Raw genomic sequence first — 16,072 nt, 5'->3', positions numbered from 1 at the left:
GCCCAGGAGGGCTTGGACAGAGTATGAAAGCAATTATGAAACCTATGTCATGTAGGACAAATGCAGCTACTGGAAAGTACACCTGTGAAGGTGTTTGTGTTGCTATAACAATATGTAAATTCAAATGAAGCCAACAGCTTTAACTTAGATACAGCCGGGGTTTTGTTCAGGCTAGTCCTGTCATGATGTAATATGGAGATGTAATTTCAAGAGGAATTCAAAGCTAGAAAAAAAAAATCAGGTCAAGTGAAGTACACTCAATTTTTATTCTTCTATACAATACATAGATATATGGATAAATTTTCCTTAAAGAGCTTGCAACCCTGAGGCGATATCCTTGGGTATATAAAATATAAAGCAATAGCAAATGAAAGTTGAGCTCTAGGAATGACAACTGGACTTCAAAAACATAATTACTACTTATGCAATTGCACACACACCAATAGTACTCTACGCCTCATCTAGTCTCTTAGTCCAACTACCTCCACTGCCTTGCAGTCTGCACATTAGACAGCCTGACTCTACGTGTTTCATCACATACAATGTCTTCCTTTCCAACTGAACTGTAATAAATTAACATGAACTTACATGTAGGGCTTTTTGCCTGGTGAGTGCATTGCCAGAAAGCATGCCTAGTTTTTGACCGCAACAGCTGCCCACATAAAAACTTTGGCCCGCAAAGGGGGTTGGATGCCATCTGACTATAGTAGCCTGGGGGTCCTTGAGGGTTCCCTGGGATCCACCAAAAGTGAGTTTTCCATCTACTTTGAGGGCAACATCAAGGGTATGGCTGATTAGTAGAGGTGGAAGGTCAGAGCTACTGCACTGAAGAACCAGTGAATCTGATGTCCTCGGTTTTCAGGGTACATGACCCACCCACTGTGAAATAGGGCAGCAGAGTCTACAGGTTGCCTATGGGGCTAGGCGGCCTGGGGGCAGGGGCAGCTGGGCCTGGGTCTAGGGAGACTTGTGCTTCTTATTCATCAGCCTAATGGATGACCAAAGATCCTTCAGTAAATGGTAGAAATCTTTTTCTAAATATTTACTTTTCCCAACATTTTATAAACTGTGGTGAGGGCAAATGCTTGAGAAACTAAAGATAAGTTCATTATATTATTTATATATTATCATTTTCCCTCTGAGGATAACATAGAAGTGACAAATACCTTGAAGGTGACTCGAGCGAGAGAGTGACTTTTGCCTTAAAACAATGGTCAGGCCTGAAAAGCACATCTTGCAAGCAAAATCTAACTTTGTCTGGCCCACTGATACACAATGATCCTGAGTCTCTCCTGGATTCACAAAGTCTGTTTTTCTGAGGAATATCCTCCATTCATATTAATTTTATGTCATAATTATTACAAAGGGTAACCAGTGCAGCTTTATCCTCATTTTTGGCAGCAACTCTGTCCCGGTCCTCCTGTCTGCCTGCTCGCTTCACTTATCAGAACTCCTGCGTGGCCGGCGGAAGCTGGACACGTTTTCGTTCAGTGCATAGATCCTTCGGGAGAACTCCTCAAATTCTCCCAGAACCTGTTCATCACACTCCACTGCCACAGCACTGTCCACTGGGATGCAGTTAAATGCTTCCAGCTGGTCACTTGAGGTGAAACCTGTGGCTTCCATCCCAATGATCTCTTCTGCCTGCTCCACGGCACAGCAGAGCTCAGCTTCTGAGGCTGGGTGGAACTCACCTGGAAGCGGGACGCCGGCGGAGCCAGCCTGCTCACTGGGGAGGAGAGAGCCATTTACTGCAGCTGGATGCCCAGGGAGGGCTTCTCCTTGTTCCTGGCTTGCGTTTATACTCATGTGGCCTCCATTTAAACTATCATCCAAATCTACCCCTTTTTTCTGGTTTTCTTTGGAGAAGTCCAAGGAGGTATCCAAGGAGGAAGACAGGGATGCCGTCTTCCTCTCTGATTCTCCCAGGAAGGCGACGGCAGTCGCTGGCTGGGCTAATGCTGAGCTGTAGCCGGGAGGAGGGGTTTTGTACTGGAGTCTCTCGTTCTCTGAGCTGGCCCGTTTTCGGTGTCCTTTGTCAGGTGAAGGGATGCCCCCAGAGAAGCCTGCATCTGCACCCCCAAACATGGAGCTTTGTCTCTTTGGAACAGGGATTGCACTGGAGGTGTGATGCCTGTCGCTAGAAGACAAACAGAAACGAGAAGTTAACTTTTAACTTTAGAACTCAGTTTAAGCCTTCTGGATCCAGAGACAGGAAATAGCATGTTTGGGTTTGAAATCATAAAAAATTGACAGTAATCAATCTCAGTACAAACTGTAGTGTCCAAACGGATGAAACAACCCAAAGTATTCTGAGTTCAGCCTGAAGCATGCAAGACATAATGAAATATATCCAATGGAGAATGCCAGGGTAGGAATGGGGACAGAAACCATGTCATGTGGGGAAGAGTTGAAGTAACTGGATCTAGAAAGAAAATATATAAGGGCGGTAATTAACTTTATATATCTGAAGGGCTATCCATATTCTTATTTCTCATATTCCCCTTATTTTATCTTCATGAAGCAGGTATCCTTATGTGGCAGAGAAGTGGCTTGCCCGCGACACCCCAGTGAAGCAGTGGCAAGGCTAGGCTAAAACTCATGACTCATGACGTGATGACTAATCACCTTGGATTAGCGAGAACTGACAGAGAGGATCAAGGACATATACATATATTTTTAATGAAAAATCAATTTGGGAAATGACTTCTCCTTTACCAGGCTAGTCACACACATTTTATAAGGTTGGTTTTCAGTGCCTTGTTTCAAACTAGTTACTTCTTAGGAAGGCACTTTAGGCCAGCAATAATAATCATTATTAAGCAGTACAAATTTTAGTTTCTAAAGTATTATAATTTCATATACATCATTTCATTTGGTCCTCATAAAAACCCTGTCAAGAAAGCAGAGTATGCATTACTATGATTAGGTCTGAAATAGAAACAATTTGTTAATGAAAAGAGAATATCCAAACCCTGGAAATAATGGTCATGTTATATACTGTGCTAGTAAAACCATCCATGGAGCAGTCATCACAGTTTTTGATATACTTGGATGAGGCCAGTCAGCTTCAATATAACTATGTGAACAGACTAGGTGCAGAGACTCGTGTGTTCTTCAGGTGAGGAAACACACTTGTAAAAGGGCAACTACTAGGCCTGAGCAGAGGCTAGACCTGAAACCAGACCCCCTGAACAAACAGCTGCTACACGTGCCAGGCTCTGGGGGAGGAACACAAACGCAGGACGGAGCAGGCCTGCCACTGAGGGGCTGCCCATCTTGTAGGAGAAAGATGTCTGTCACTACTGAAATAATACACTTTCACATCACAGTTGTGATGTGTCCTGAAAATGAGGAAAGGACCTAGGGTTCCTTTTACCTGTGTCCACAGCCACAAGCCCCTAAACCAGCTCCCTGCTCCCTCTTCTCTCAGACTTTTTCTGACACTGGGTTTTCCCTGTGGTCTCAGAGACCTAAGCAAGGGCTGTTCTTCTGGAGAAAAGGCAACCACAAGTCTCCTAATCCATGGGCCTGTCAGACAGACATGCCTGGCTGTAGTGTTGGTGCCAGGAGAGATTTCATAATTAGGGGTGGTCAGTGGGGTGCAGAGAACCAGGCAAATAGACCAGTAAATTACTGTTTTTGGTTCTCAAGCAAAACAGAACGGAGTGAAATCCGCTAGCCCTAATCTAGGTTTTCAGTTAATATGTTGTCAAAACTCACAGTAATTGGGTTTGCTACACATTTTTGTGACCCTTGTTGTTTTCACTCTGCCACTTGCTGACGGTGTCCCTCTCTAGGTGATTTTGCAGGGGGCCTCGGTAATCAGACCAAAACAGAGCATCAGCGCTCCTCACAGAGTCTGTTCTGGGCAGTTTCCACCCTAACTGAGGGGTGGGAAGCACCAGGTGAGCCAGCCTGGAGCAGTGAGAGTGACAGTGCTGGCATGGGACAAGACGCCAGGTGCTCAGCCACTCATGGACTGAAGGGTGAATGGCATGACACCTCTCCTGCCATCACCACCTCCCCTCCCCCCACCTCACCCTGCCCTGCTTCTCTACTGGGCTGATAAAAGGCAGAGCATGAGAAACAGGTCAGGGGTACAACACGCAGTGCTTATGACACAGAGGAGAGGGATTTTGTAGTTCTCTGTGCTTTTGAGACACCCTGAAAGCTCTCCTCAGCTTTGCACAACAGAAAGGTAATAAAGTGTGACAATCCTCCCTGCAACCACAATGCACAGGGAACTACCATTTTCCTGAGCATCAATAATGCTGAACCCTCACATCTACCCTGCGAAAATGGCAGAGAGGTGAGTGGGTTTGTGGTTTAAGGTGGCAGAAGACACTTCTGAACTAGATTCGGTCTGACTCTAGAGCTCACGCAGTCTGTTGCATCCCACGTGGGAAGAATCACGTTCAAATTTAACGTTTGCTAAGTGCCAATGATATGCTCGACTTCAAGCTACGTGCCATTCTGCAGGCCCTTCCACTGAACTCGCTCTACCTATATCTAAGCTCTGGGTGTTACTCCTATTTTAAAGGATGGATTCTTAGGCTTTCCAGAGGTAGAGACTTTGGTATTATCTGACATCCTGATTTTGTGACATTCTTCTCTAGTTCTCATGGATTTTTATGAGAATCCAGGTAATGAGAATTTGAGATACAATTTGGAAAACTCCAGTAACAGTAAAATGTTCCCTCTTATGAATGGTAAGAGAATGAATTATTTATTATGCATAGGCCAGAAAGAAGTCTATGTAACTAAAGTTTACCCTTTAATCACCGCATTTTGTCTTTTCCCCCATATTTAGCCACATGCAATGAAACCTTTCAAAAATTTTTACTGAAGTCTTTCTTATTATCTTATAAAGAGTAAGCTGAACAAAGAAGGTATTTCCATAACTTTGGGCCATCACTATGCACATGTATTAACTAAACTATGACATAGTAGAGACTACAGGATTTTCGGTGGCATGTTTCGTAGGACATGAGTCTGAGAATTCTAACAATGTGCTTGAGCTTTACTGTGTCCTCTCTGAACGTCAAGGTCAGTGTGGCTGTGCAGGTGCTCTTGGCCTGCAGGGGCTTCTCTCTCTTGCTCTCTTTTTAAAGATTTATTTATTTTTAGAGAGAGGGGAAGGGAGGGAGATAGAGGGAGAGAAACATGGATATGAGAGAGAAACATCGACTGTCTGGCTCTCGCATGCACCCCAACCAGGACTGAACCTGCAATCCAGGTATGTGTCCTGACTGGGAATCAAACTGGCAACCCTCTGCTTTGCAGGACGATGTCCAAACAACTGAACTGCACTGGTTGGGGGATGAGGGGTGGCTTCTCTTTTTTTTAATGCTTGCTTCTAATCTGCTGTGTTCTTCTAAAGTAGATGTCCTAAGAACTGTATGCAAAGAAAGAGGAAAAAAGATGTGAGTGATAGGTCAGCAGATGTCCTGGGCATAATATGCTTTAGTAGAAGTTTTGTAACATTAGTTTTGGCTGCTCAGAATTAATTTTTTTATTACTTCCAGGATCTTAGCAATGTTCCAGATTTTTAAGATAGCAGAGCTCCAAGCAGCTGAAGTGTTGAATGATTAGCTTAAAATATATACAAACACAGATGCTTTTTTAATTATTGTAATAATTTTCTCTGGAAAACTAAAAAAATATAAACCATATGAAAAATACAGATCACTCACAAGGCTATTACCCATCAAACAACCACTATTAATTTTGGATATTTTCCTTTCAGACTTTGATTTTATGTATGTGTGTTTAATTTTAAAAGGCCAAACAAGCCTCAAGTTGTGTTTGTCACACACACACACACACACACACACACACACACACAATTCTGTATCCTGTTGTTGGATGTTATTAAAATCTCCTGGTAAACAATTCTAAATTGTTGCTCCATGACTAGAATATCATAATTTGCTTCAACATTCCCTTAGTTTTGTAGATTTAGGATATTTCTAAAATTTTACTACTTAAGAAACTACTGTCAGCATTTATATAAAAACATAACACATAGATTTTTAATAAAATTTAATTTTCATGGTTAATAGGTTTCCAGAAGAAACCTTCATTTCACATTCATGAGAAGCTAAATTCTTACAAGAAAAAAGGAGCATTTAAAAAGACAAATAATAAGGCCCTGGTTGCTGTGGCTCAGTGGATTGACGTCAGCCTCCATGCCAAGTGTCGCTGGTTCGATTCCCAGTCAGGGCACATGACCAGGTTACACGTCAGGTCCCCAGTTGGGGGCGCCAGTGAGAGGCAACCACACTGTGATGTTTCTCTCCCTCTCTTTCTCCTTTCCCCTCTCTCTAAAAATAAAAAATAAAAATAAAAATAAAAAGACAAATAATATACCAAAAAAGAAGGCCCAGAAGGTTTCAAAATTCCTTTTGTCTGATCACAGCTTGGCTTCATGATTATTTCATCTAGGTGGAAGAAGAGGCTGAAATCCATAGATTTCCTAATTATATGACCAATTTTTAAAGGCTGTTGACAATTTACTTATCAGATGAAATTAGTATGTCATTTAAATTGTGATGAATAACTTATGGGGAATTTCTACTCTGAGAAACCACAAGAGTAAATGTGGGTGTTTGGGGAGGAGAGGACCAGGAAATGTGGGAGCTTTGCTCAGTCTCCCACTCCTGCCTCCTTAGACAAGAGATTTGGCGGCACCGAGCCTGAGGTCTCAACAACTGATCTGAGTCCCCCAGTTCCCTGCACGCGTTCTCCTCATCAGCCATGTGCCTTGAGTGGATGTCTCTTCCAGCTTGGCTTAGGTCCAAAGTGGAAACCTGGAAACATGACATCTGGGGTTTAATGCTGCAATTAAAATGAATTTATTTAAAAAACAACAACCCAAAGATACTGTAATTGCAAATTTACTAGGCCATGGTTTAGTGAAACATGGCACAGATTGTTGAATAACTGAACCACATCGGGCCTGTTTAATTACTTAATAAGAAACCTTTTGCTACAAGTAAAAAAGGATATCCCAGGGTCACAAACAATAGCATGATGAGGGAAAACCAAGTGGTTGGGAGTTTAGCGGTCAAGGAGAACAGTCTGGTTTAAATTTGGCTTCTTCGGATCAAATCTTCTCTTGATTTCTGCAAATTAAGGTGATTAATTTCTTTCTCATTCCATGAGTCCTCATTTATTGCAGTCAGTTACCTTTTGTTATCCCTTCAGCTGCATCTGGAGAGAGTGGCGGTGATGAGAAAGGATAGTCAAAGGCCTGGATTCTACTGCTAGCTCTGCCACCACCACAGTCCCTGTTGGAGCTATGACTTAAGGTTGAACTCACCACTTACTAGCTCTGTGACTGCAGGCAGTCACGTATCTTCTCTGTGCTCCAGTTTTCTCCTTCGTAAAACAGATTGCTGGACTATGGTAAGGAGTAAATAAAACGATGTGCTTCAAATCCTGGCAGAATGTCTGGCTTATATGCTGATGGCAGTAGTAGCTGTAATTGTGCTTGCTGTCATTGTTATTAGCTTCCATTGGCTTCAGATTCCAAAACTATTATCCTCATTTTACAGAGGGGTAACTGAGGCTCACAGACATTAATATAATAGGTAGCAGAGGAAAGGCCAGAATCCGCATCTCCTTCCTTCTACTGTTTTCCCTTCAACAGAACACCATTTAAAGCAGGAATATACAGAACTCTTCCCACCCACTCCTGTCTCCAGTTCTGTATGAATTAAGGCTAGTGTAAAAAGTTTTAGAGACAAAGTACTAATCAATCAAAAGATTTATTCTGCCCAATGTGAAAGTTCATTCCAGTTCTTTTCTTTTTTCTTGAGGATCTGGGGTGACGAAGGCTTAGAATAAGGTAAAAATGTTCAAACTGCCTCTATTTACATGATCTACCAAATGTTTAGGGACTATTAAGAACTTCCGAGAATCCTTTGTGGTGCATTCCAATTGTCCCCAAACCCCTGATGCATCTTTTTTTTTTTTTTGTATGAATTTAGCTTCAGAGGAGAGTTTTGTAAGAGGCAGAATTTCTCTCCTTTCCCAGCATACATGAGGAGAGTCATGTTGAGAACTTTGATGACCATCATACAAATACTATGCCATGAAGCCAACCTGGAGACAGTAGAACAGTTCATTCCACTCTAGCACCCTTGACCCCACAACTTTCTCCTCCTCTTTCTCTTTTTGCTTGTTTTATTGCCTAAAGCTACAGCCTCCTTTTACAGAAAAAGGATTGGGAAAGAGAGAACAAGGTAGAAAGCACTGGTCCAAAATGTGTTCCCATTTCCATGTCTCCCATATATAACATTCCAGAACTCCATGTGCAACTCCACCATTATAAAACCCAGAAACTGGTGAAGCACATCATTACCCTGAACCCATGTTTCCTCTTCTGCAAGATGGGTTTATCCACCTAACAGCTGTTACAGTAAGAATTAGACATATAAGAAAAATTCTTAGTATAACGAGTAGGTACTCCATAAATTAATAATAATAATAATAATAATAATAATAATAAAAAAACAATAGCAACTAACATTTATGAAGTAGTATGGCATAAGAAAGCACTCTATTAGCATTATACATGGTCTCATTTAGTCCTCACATCTCTAAGAATTATTATTGATGTGAACACCATCTTCATTTTACAAATGAAGAAACTGAGGCACTAAGGTAAGTTAATAAAGACAGTCTGACTAAACATATGTTAGTTACCCCCTCTCTCCCAATCCCTAGGACTTGCTACCAAAACACCTACATCTGATCTCTATTTCTGTCTGAGGGAAGAATGAGAATCAGAATAATTTTTAGGTCAAGTGGTATCTTTTCCTTCTCTTCCTAATTATATTAAGTTTGTGTGGCTTTTTTGACTTCCTAAGACTTGTTAGGCTGCTAACAATGCTGATGCATTTTAAGCATCAAGTTTGAACAGAAATACATTCTGACATGAAATGATATAAATGTGGAGACCTAGGGGAAAATGAAATAAAGGGGGAAAAAAACTTACTACATCAAGAAAGTTCCTAAAGCTGGGGTAAATATTCAGCAATATGAAAAGATTTCTTCCTGTTCTCTCTGAGTCACTGCGCTTGTTTTATCTGTCTACAACCAGGTCTCACACTGTAAAGTATTAGGGAAGAGTACAATTCATAGTCTCAAATATGTGTCTTTCCCTCCTACAAAATGTTTCCTCTGAGGAACATTACTAGATCACAGCTGGTCAAAATGCTAAATCTTGATTGTCTGGATCCTGGCCTAAATCTACAGCTACAACTCCGCGGCATAAGAATACTTAAAAAGAAAAAAGAAAAAACCTTTTAAACAACATTTGATCTTCTTCTTTCTCCCCCTGTAGCAAGCGATGACCTCATGGCAGCGAGACCTCTACATGGAGGTGTTTAGATTGGTTTACTGCCATTAGAAATGTTTGAAGCTCTAGGTACTACTCTGCGCCAATATCATGTCAACTGTGCTTAAAAGCAATAATAGTTTCTCACCTTCTTAAAGATTACTGCTTAAATAATGCAGGGCAACGACAGGGCTGCACAGAGTGCCAAAAGCAGATTGCCAAGGCGAAGCTGAGGTAGAATTACGTCTTTTGGCAGCTAAAAAATTATGACATAAAGTTAGTTTTTTCAAAAAACAACCTCTATAAATTAGGCTACTATCCTTTTTCAAAATCCAGCAAAGGTCAGGATTTATCTTTGTCCTTTCTCTCTCTCAGATCGAGCAGAAGCACAGAGCCTCCTTTCGGGAAAGCCAAATCTAACGGCTAGATCTTATCTCTCAAGGGGAGCCAGGGGTTAATAGTTTTAAGCACACAGTCTCCTGGCCACAGGCAAGGCATCTAAAGACCTCTCACCATTACCAGATAAGCGAAAGTGCTTCATCTTTGCCCTGGATGTTAACAAAAACAAGAAACAAAATAAAAATAGAAACAATCTTGGGCCAAAAGCATTGGCTGAAATCTGTGCCAATGGTCACTTTTCCCCTGGGCTCAGCTTGAAAGGTTTCCTGCCAAAGTCTGACTAAATAAAAACAGAGAGTTTAAAAAGGTATAAATGAACAAGGGAGCCTTTAGATTTTCTTTAAACCAAGTACTGACGGAAAGACAAAGTTCCACAGGCAAAGGATAAAACAAGCAAGCTGAAGAAATCCACTTCCCTAGGCTCTGTGGCACTAGGGCCTAGCCATTAGGCCTCCATGGCCCTGGGCAATGGGGCCCAGCATGGAAAAGGGAGGCCTCAGCACAAGCCAGAGACAGAGGCTGAGGGGTACCCACAGCCAGGAGGCCCATCTGGGAGCCAGCTCAGTTTCAAGGCTGAGCTCCCTGGGATGAGGGAATAGAAAATAATTCTCCAAAGAGAGAGAGGTCCCAGGAAGATGGGCAAGTCAACCATTTCAACCATTAGCTTTCTCTTCAAGAAATCATTATACAAATTAATCTACTGACATACAGTCAGGCAACAAACAACATGAGGACTATAAAATGGTCTTTTTTTACACAGAAAAAGCTGCCAGGGATGATACCTGGGGACCCCTTGCAGTGTCTGGACAGCATTTAAGACACGGGAGTAATAAAGCGTTTATGCTAAGAACTAAGAAAAAATATAACACCAACTTTGCCAGGGAAATCAGAGGAATAATAATCTCACAGAGCCCAGGCCTAGAAAGAACTCTAGAGGGAAATTAAAACCTCAATTAGAGAATGCTTAGAATTTAAAAAGTTGATTTGCAAAGAGAGCTAAAGGAAGCTTTAGACTCCAGAGGCCAATGACAGAAGCTGTGAAATCAAGTCTGTGAAAGACACTGCTGAAGCTGAGCTACACCATATTTCTCTAAGCTGTGCCATGAACCGAAACACATGGCTTTAGTTTCTTTCAAAGAAAAATGGATAGCTTTGCCATCAGTGAATTATTACTTAGTAAGAGACTGTGGGACTCTAGGGATAAGGTCTTGGGAACCTTATCTTATGTAGTCCCCTCTAGCTACTAAAAGAGGCGAAGAGTAAAACTGTATGCATATTAACAGAACATATTAACAAATCAAATGATTTACTTCCTTATTCAAATATTTATTGAGTTTCTACTATGCATAAGGCACTGTGCGCTAGACATTATTGTATCTGGGGATATAGTAATGATTGAGGAAAAAAAGCCAAGGTTCCTACTTTTATGGAGGTTACACCATAGTGGGAAAGGACACACATCTGTCAACAAAATTACAAACATAAATGTACAATGACAACCTCTGGCACATGCCATGCAGGAGAGGACATGGGCTAAGAAAGCTTTAACAGGACTAGCCCAGAAAGGCCGAGATTCAAAGGGCTAGAAGAATTCTTCACCAGGTGAAGAATGGGTTGGTTGGTGAGAGCATCTTCCAGGCAAAAGGAACAGCATATGCCAGGACCCGAGGTCATAAGACAGAACAATGTGTAAGGACCCGGAAGAACATGGAAGAAAACTTAGCTGGAGAGGAAAACAAGGTCTGGACCATGCAGAAGCCCAAAGGCCATGTTTAGACTTCTTTTCTTTATTAAAGTCATTAAGTGTTTTCGGCTAGGGGTGTGTGTGTGTTGGGGGTGGGGGGTATAAAAAAAGAGATACTTCATTGTTTGATTTGTATTTTGGAAAGTATGCTCTGGTTGAAGGTATGCTCAGGCTGTGCAGGAGATTAGGGGAGAGATTCTGGATTGAACCAGAATGGAAATGTATAGACATGGACAAAGATGTATTAGGGGAAATCAGCAGTGGTTGTTAAGGTTGGATACGGGGACGTGAGGGGTGAATATGCCTGGCTCCCTGGCCAGGGTAAAAGAATAGATGGAGATTCCTTTGCTGCAAACAGAGCACTGGAAGACCAGGAGGCTTATGGTGGTTGAAAGAGAGGATGAAAAAAAATGGGCACAAAGAATGTGCTATTGAAAACATCCAGCCAACAGAATAGAGATCTGATGTCAGAAAAGAGATCTAGGCTGAAGATTTACACTTGTGTTTCATTTCAATGTGGGTGATTATTGAAATGATGACTGTCACCTCAGGATGAACTGAGGGCCTAGAACTGAGCCTTGAGGGGCTCTAGTATTTGTTGTTGTTGTTTTTTGATGAAGCAGATAAAGAGGAGCTTGCAAATGAAATAAGAAGAAGTCAGAGAGGAATGAAGAAAACCAGGAGAGGGTTATAATAATAGGATTCCTCTTCTGGAACCACAAGGTGCTAAATTATCCCTTGTGTAAAATATTTTCATCTTAACATATAAAATTATAAGAGGCTGTGCTGATAAACAAACAGGGGCCCTAACACTGTCCCGCCTAGGCTCAGATCTTAGCTCCTCCGCTTGACTGCTGTGTCCCCTTTAAGTGACTGTAACAGCTGTGCCTCAGTTTTCTCATTTGTAAGATAATGAAGGTTATGGGTCTTAATTCACAGGGTGGTTATAAGGATTAAGTGAGTTAACTAAATAATATATTCAAAATGCTTTGGAAGAGAGTCTGATTTAGTAAATCATCTGATTTAGCTATAATGACATTACTTATTATTGCACATTGCTATATACTAGCAGAAGAATCGTTGAACAAGCATATAAAGTGATTTTTAAATTGAGCTTAAGCTCAAGGGTCACAATGAAGCAGCCAGTGGTCATGCCTAATGGGGCAAACCCTTGTCAGCTTTTGATGAGCAAAGACCCTATCACTACAGCCTTCTTAAAACTTAGAGTACAGGGCTTTAGATCTAGAAGGATGCTTATCTACTGACACTTAGCACATGCTAAGGAATCCCTCCTGAAAAACACTTAGTACAGGATATATAAGTGGCTTTTCTGCTCATTCCTTTCCTCCATTCATTTAAGTATGCCCATCTTCCAAAGCCAAATTCAAGTCCTACCTTCTTCATTAAGCCCTCAAACAGGCCAATCTAAAGTGATCTCTTTGAACTCTAAATAGCAATAGTACTTGCAAACTATACCATTCAACTGATGTTTAATACGATCACTTGTATCTTGTACACATATTCCAGTAGACATTACTGAAATCCACGTTCACTGCCTGGCAGTCTGCTAGGCTCTGGGACTCAAGAGGTGTATAAAATAAGGTTTATATTATTAAAAAATTCCCACTAATTCCCATCTGGTAATAGAGAAGACAGAGTTAATCAATAATCAGAACAACACGGTGCTTTGTATACATTTTGCATATTATAATGGAGAAGGGAGCCAGTAATCTTCTGAAGGACTCATCAGAGGAGGCTCTATTTAATTGGTGCCTTGAAGGATAAAAGGGAATTGACCAGGCTATGTGTGTGTTTTGGGGGCTGGTGGGGGAAGACGCATAGAGTAAGAAATGAAGAGAAGGGTATTTAAGGAGGAATAGAATACAGTATGTGTGCAGTCCAACTGTGGAGCCAACTGAGGTTGAAAAAAAAGGCCCAGGGACACCCGGATGACTTTCTGTCACCAGTGGAGGGTTAGCCCACAAAGGATGTTAGCCAGCTGTTCTTCATCCTGACTGCAGACAGAAAAAAGAGGAAATGGGTGTTAACGGCAGGAGGGGGCCTGTAAGTTAAATATAGGGAAGAATTTCCTGAAGCGAGGGTGTTTAAACTCTGGAATGAGTTATGGAAGAAGCCTGGTCCCCCAAGGTCTTTTAAAATACTACAGATACCCATATGCCTTGTGTGTTCCTGTCTAGAGGCAACGAGATGACTTGTCAAGGTTTTTTCTAAAATAGCTATCTTAAGAGCAAATAACTCCAATAAAACTTTCTTTTTCATTTATTTTTGACCAGGCTTCACTTTTCCTATTAAGGATACCAGCCTGCAAGAAGTACTCTGAAAGGCAAGCATATCTGATACAGCTACCTCAAGTAGTACTCTTGAGATTTCAAAGACTGTCATTTGATCTAAATTTAAAAACCAACATCAGCTAGACAAGATATTTTTTAAGTCCCTCATGGGTCACCTGCCAGAAATTAGTTCTGAATTCATCATAAGCATGATAGAGAGAAGGAAAGAGGATAGATTTGCTTTTAAAAAGTCAGGCTTTGTAAAAAAAAAAAAAAAAAAAAAAAAAAGTTAATGCTGGATACTGCCTCACTGTCAAAGATGATTGGTTTGGCTTAAAAGCAGACTATTATACTGTTACCCTATGTAGGTAGATTGGCTCACTTGCTCTAGGTTTTCATCATTCTCAGTTTACTTAGAATTTTTTTCTTAAAATGTGCCAAAGTTTTTAGTTCCTTCCTTATTTATTTAAAAATGCTGTTGAGCTTGATTCTACAGTATTTTTAAAGAGTGGAAGACTAGGTCAGCAGAAGCACTGTCTAGGGACTTGACCATGGAAATAAGATGACCTTACATAAAGCCACTAGTTGCTTCTCCCAAAGTCACATCATTCAACTCCAGAAGGAAGTTGGAGATATCGTTCAGCAACCTGAAGAATAGCCAGGGACATTTCTCAAGAGTTTCATCCTCAACAAACTCACTGATGTTGATGCGGTCTCCATAAAAACAGCATACTTGGTGCTAAAACATCACAGAAGTCAGTCTGCAGTTGACCTCCATCACTGTAACAGTCTCTCCACTGAAGCTACATCTCGGGCTCTAAGACCCACGGACAGCAAGAGGGAACAATGCACAGGAATATTTTTACAAGTTATATCCTTCAAAATATTTAATTTGTCTTATTTACTCATTTAGAGTAAATAAGCTGTATTGACTCCGTCTTTCCCTTGGATCCTTCAGCTGCGAAGAGAGGGGGGGTCTGCTGCATGGGCAACAGCAGACCCTCCATATCACCCTGCCCAGGCTCTGTAGCTTCAGCTTCACTTCAACACGGGAGGAGACAGATACCGTGTCACTCCCGAGTCGGACTGCACAACCATTCTCGGCGGTGCAGATGGACTCTTAAGAAGCTACACCATCGTCTCTCGAGACGGACGGCTGCCGACGACGACAGGGGAAAGGAGGGAGTAAGAGAGGAAAGGAAACATCGATGTGTGAGAGTTGCCTCTCGCACAACCCAGGCATGTGGTCTGACTGGGAATCGAACTGTCGACCTTCTGGTTTTCAGGCCGGTGCTCAATCCACTGAGTCACACCAGCCAGGGCAGTTCTTAGATTTGAGTGTCCAGAAAAATCACTGCAGGCATGTTAACTCAGAATCCTGGGCCCCTTCCCAGAGTTCCTAATTCAGCAGATTTAGGGTGGAGCCTGAGAATTTATATTTCTTGCCAGCTCCCTGGTGACCCTCGCTGTGCTGGACCTGGGCCATGATCTGAAAACCTGTATGGTGAAAGATTGGATTAAATGCCCTGGCTGGTTTAGCTCAGTGGATTCAGCGTCGGCCTGCGAGCTAAGTGTCGCTGGTTCGATCTTCCAGTCAGGGTACATCAGAGAAGGAAAACTCTGACTCTAAAAAACCTCCGCTGCCTTGCGGCATACCTCTTCAGGGGAAAGGCTAAGGGAGTAAACCCCGACAGAAAATCCGGAGCCGGAGTCCCTAAGGCGGTTTGACGTTGTAGTCAACACCGGCAACTCCTGCGGCGCACCTGAACCCAAGCTGTATTGACTCCGTCTTTCCCTTGGATCCTTCAGCTGCGAAGAGAGGGGGGGTCTGCTGCATGGGCAACAGCAGACCCTCCATATCACCCTGCCCAGGCTCTGTAGCTTCAGCGTCATTGCAAGATGTCGATTCAACACGGGAGGAGACAGATACTACCATGTCACTCCCGAGTCGGACTGCACAGCCATTCTCGGCGGTGCAGATAGACTCTTAAGAAGCTACACCATCGTTTCTCGAGACGGACGGCTGCCGACGACGACGACGACGACTCATTTAGATTATAAACTAAACAACTGTCAACTAGGCAATGGCAGGACAAATCTTACACTTTTGAATCTTTGGTCCCTTGAATAGTGCTATATGCAGAAGAGACACTTAATGAATTATTAAATGCATGAATAATACTTAATAATACTTCTGTAGTCCTTTTTAGTTTATAAACCACTTAGACAAATGCTATCTCATTTGCTCCATACAACTATGCTTGGGAAGTAGGGCTGGTGCTATTAACTATT

The 16,072-nt window shown here is 42.0% G+C and overlaps 1 protein-coding gene across 1 annotated transcript in view; it reads right to left on the bottom strand.

The window, feature by feature from the left end:
* Positions 1 to 227: 227 nt before the first annotated feature.
* The window catches only part of UVRAG (UV radiation resistance associated), a 289,384-nt gene continuing 273,539 nt past the window's right edge, over positions 228 to 16,072 (bottom strand). Inside the window, exon 15 of the mRNA XM_090265619.1 lies at positions 228 to 2,140. Within this exon, the coding sequence (XP_090121745.1) occupies positions 1,438 to 2,140 (703 nt within the window). The 3' untranslated portion in view covers positions 228 to 1,437. The remainder of the gene's footprint in view (positions 2,141 to 16,072) is intronic.

Source organism: Furipterus horrens, unplaced genomic scaffold (assembly GCF_987537825.1).
Source record: "Furipterus horrens unplaced genomic scaffold, mFurHor1.1.pri manual_scaffold_2, whole genome shotgun sequence".
Classification (NCBI taxonomy): Eukaryota; Metazoa; Chordata; class Mammalia; order Chiroptera; family Furipteridae; genus Furipterus; species Furipterus horrens.
This window is presented reverse-complemented; position numbering and strand designations above follow the sequence as displayed.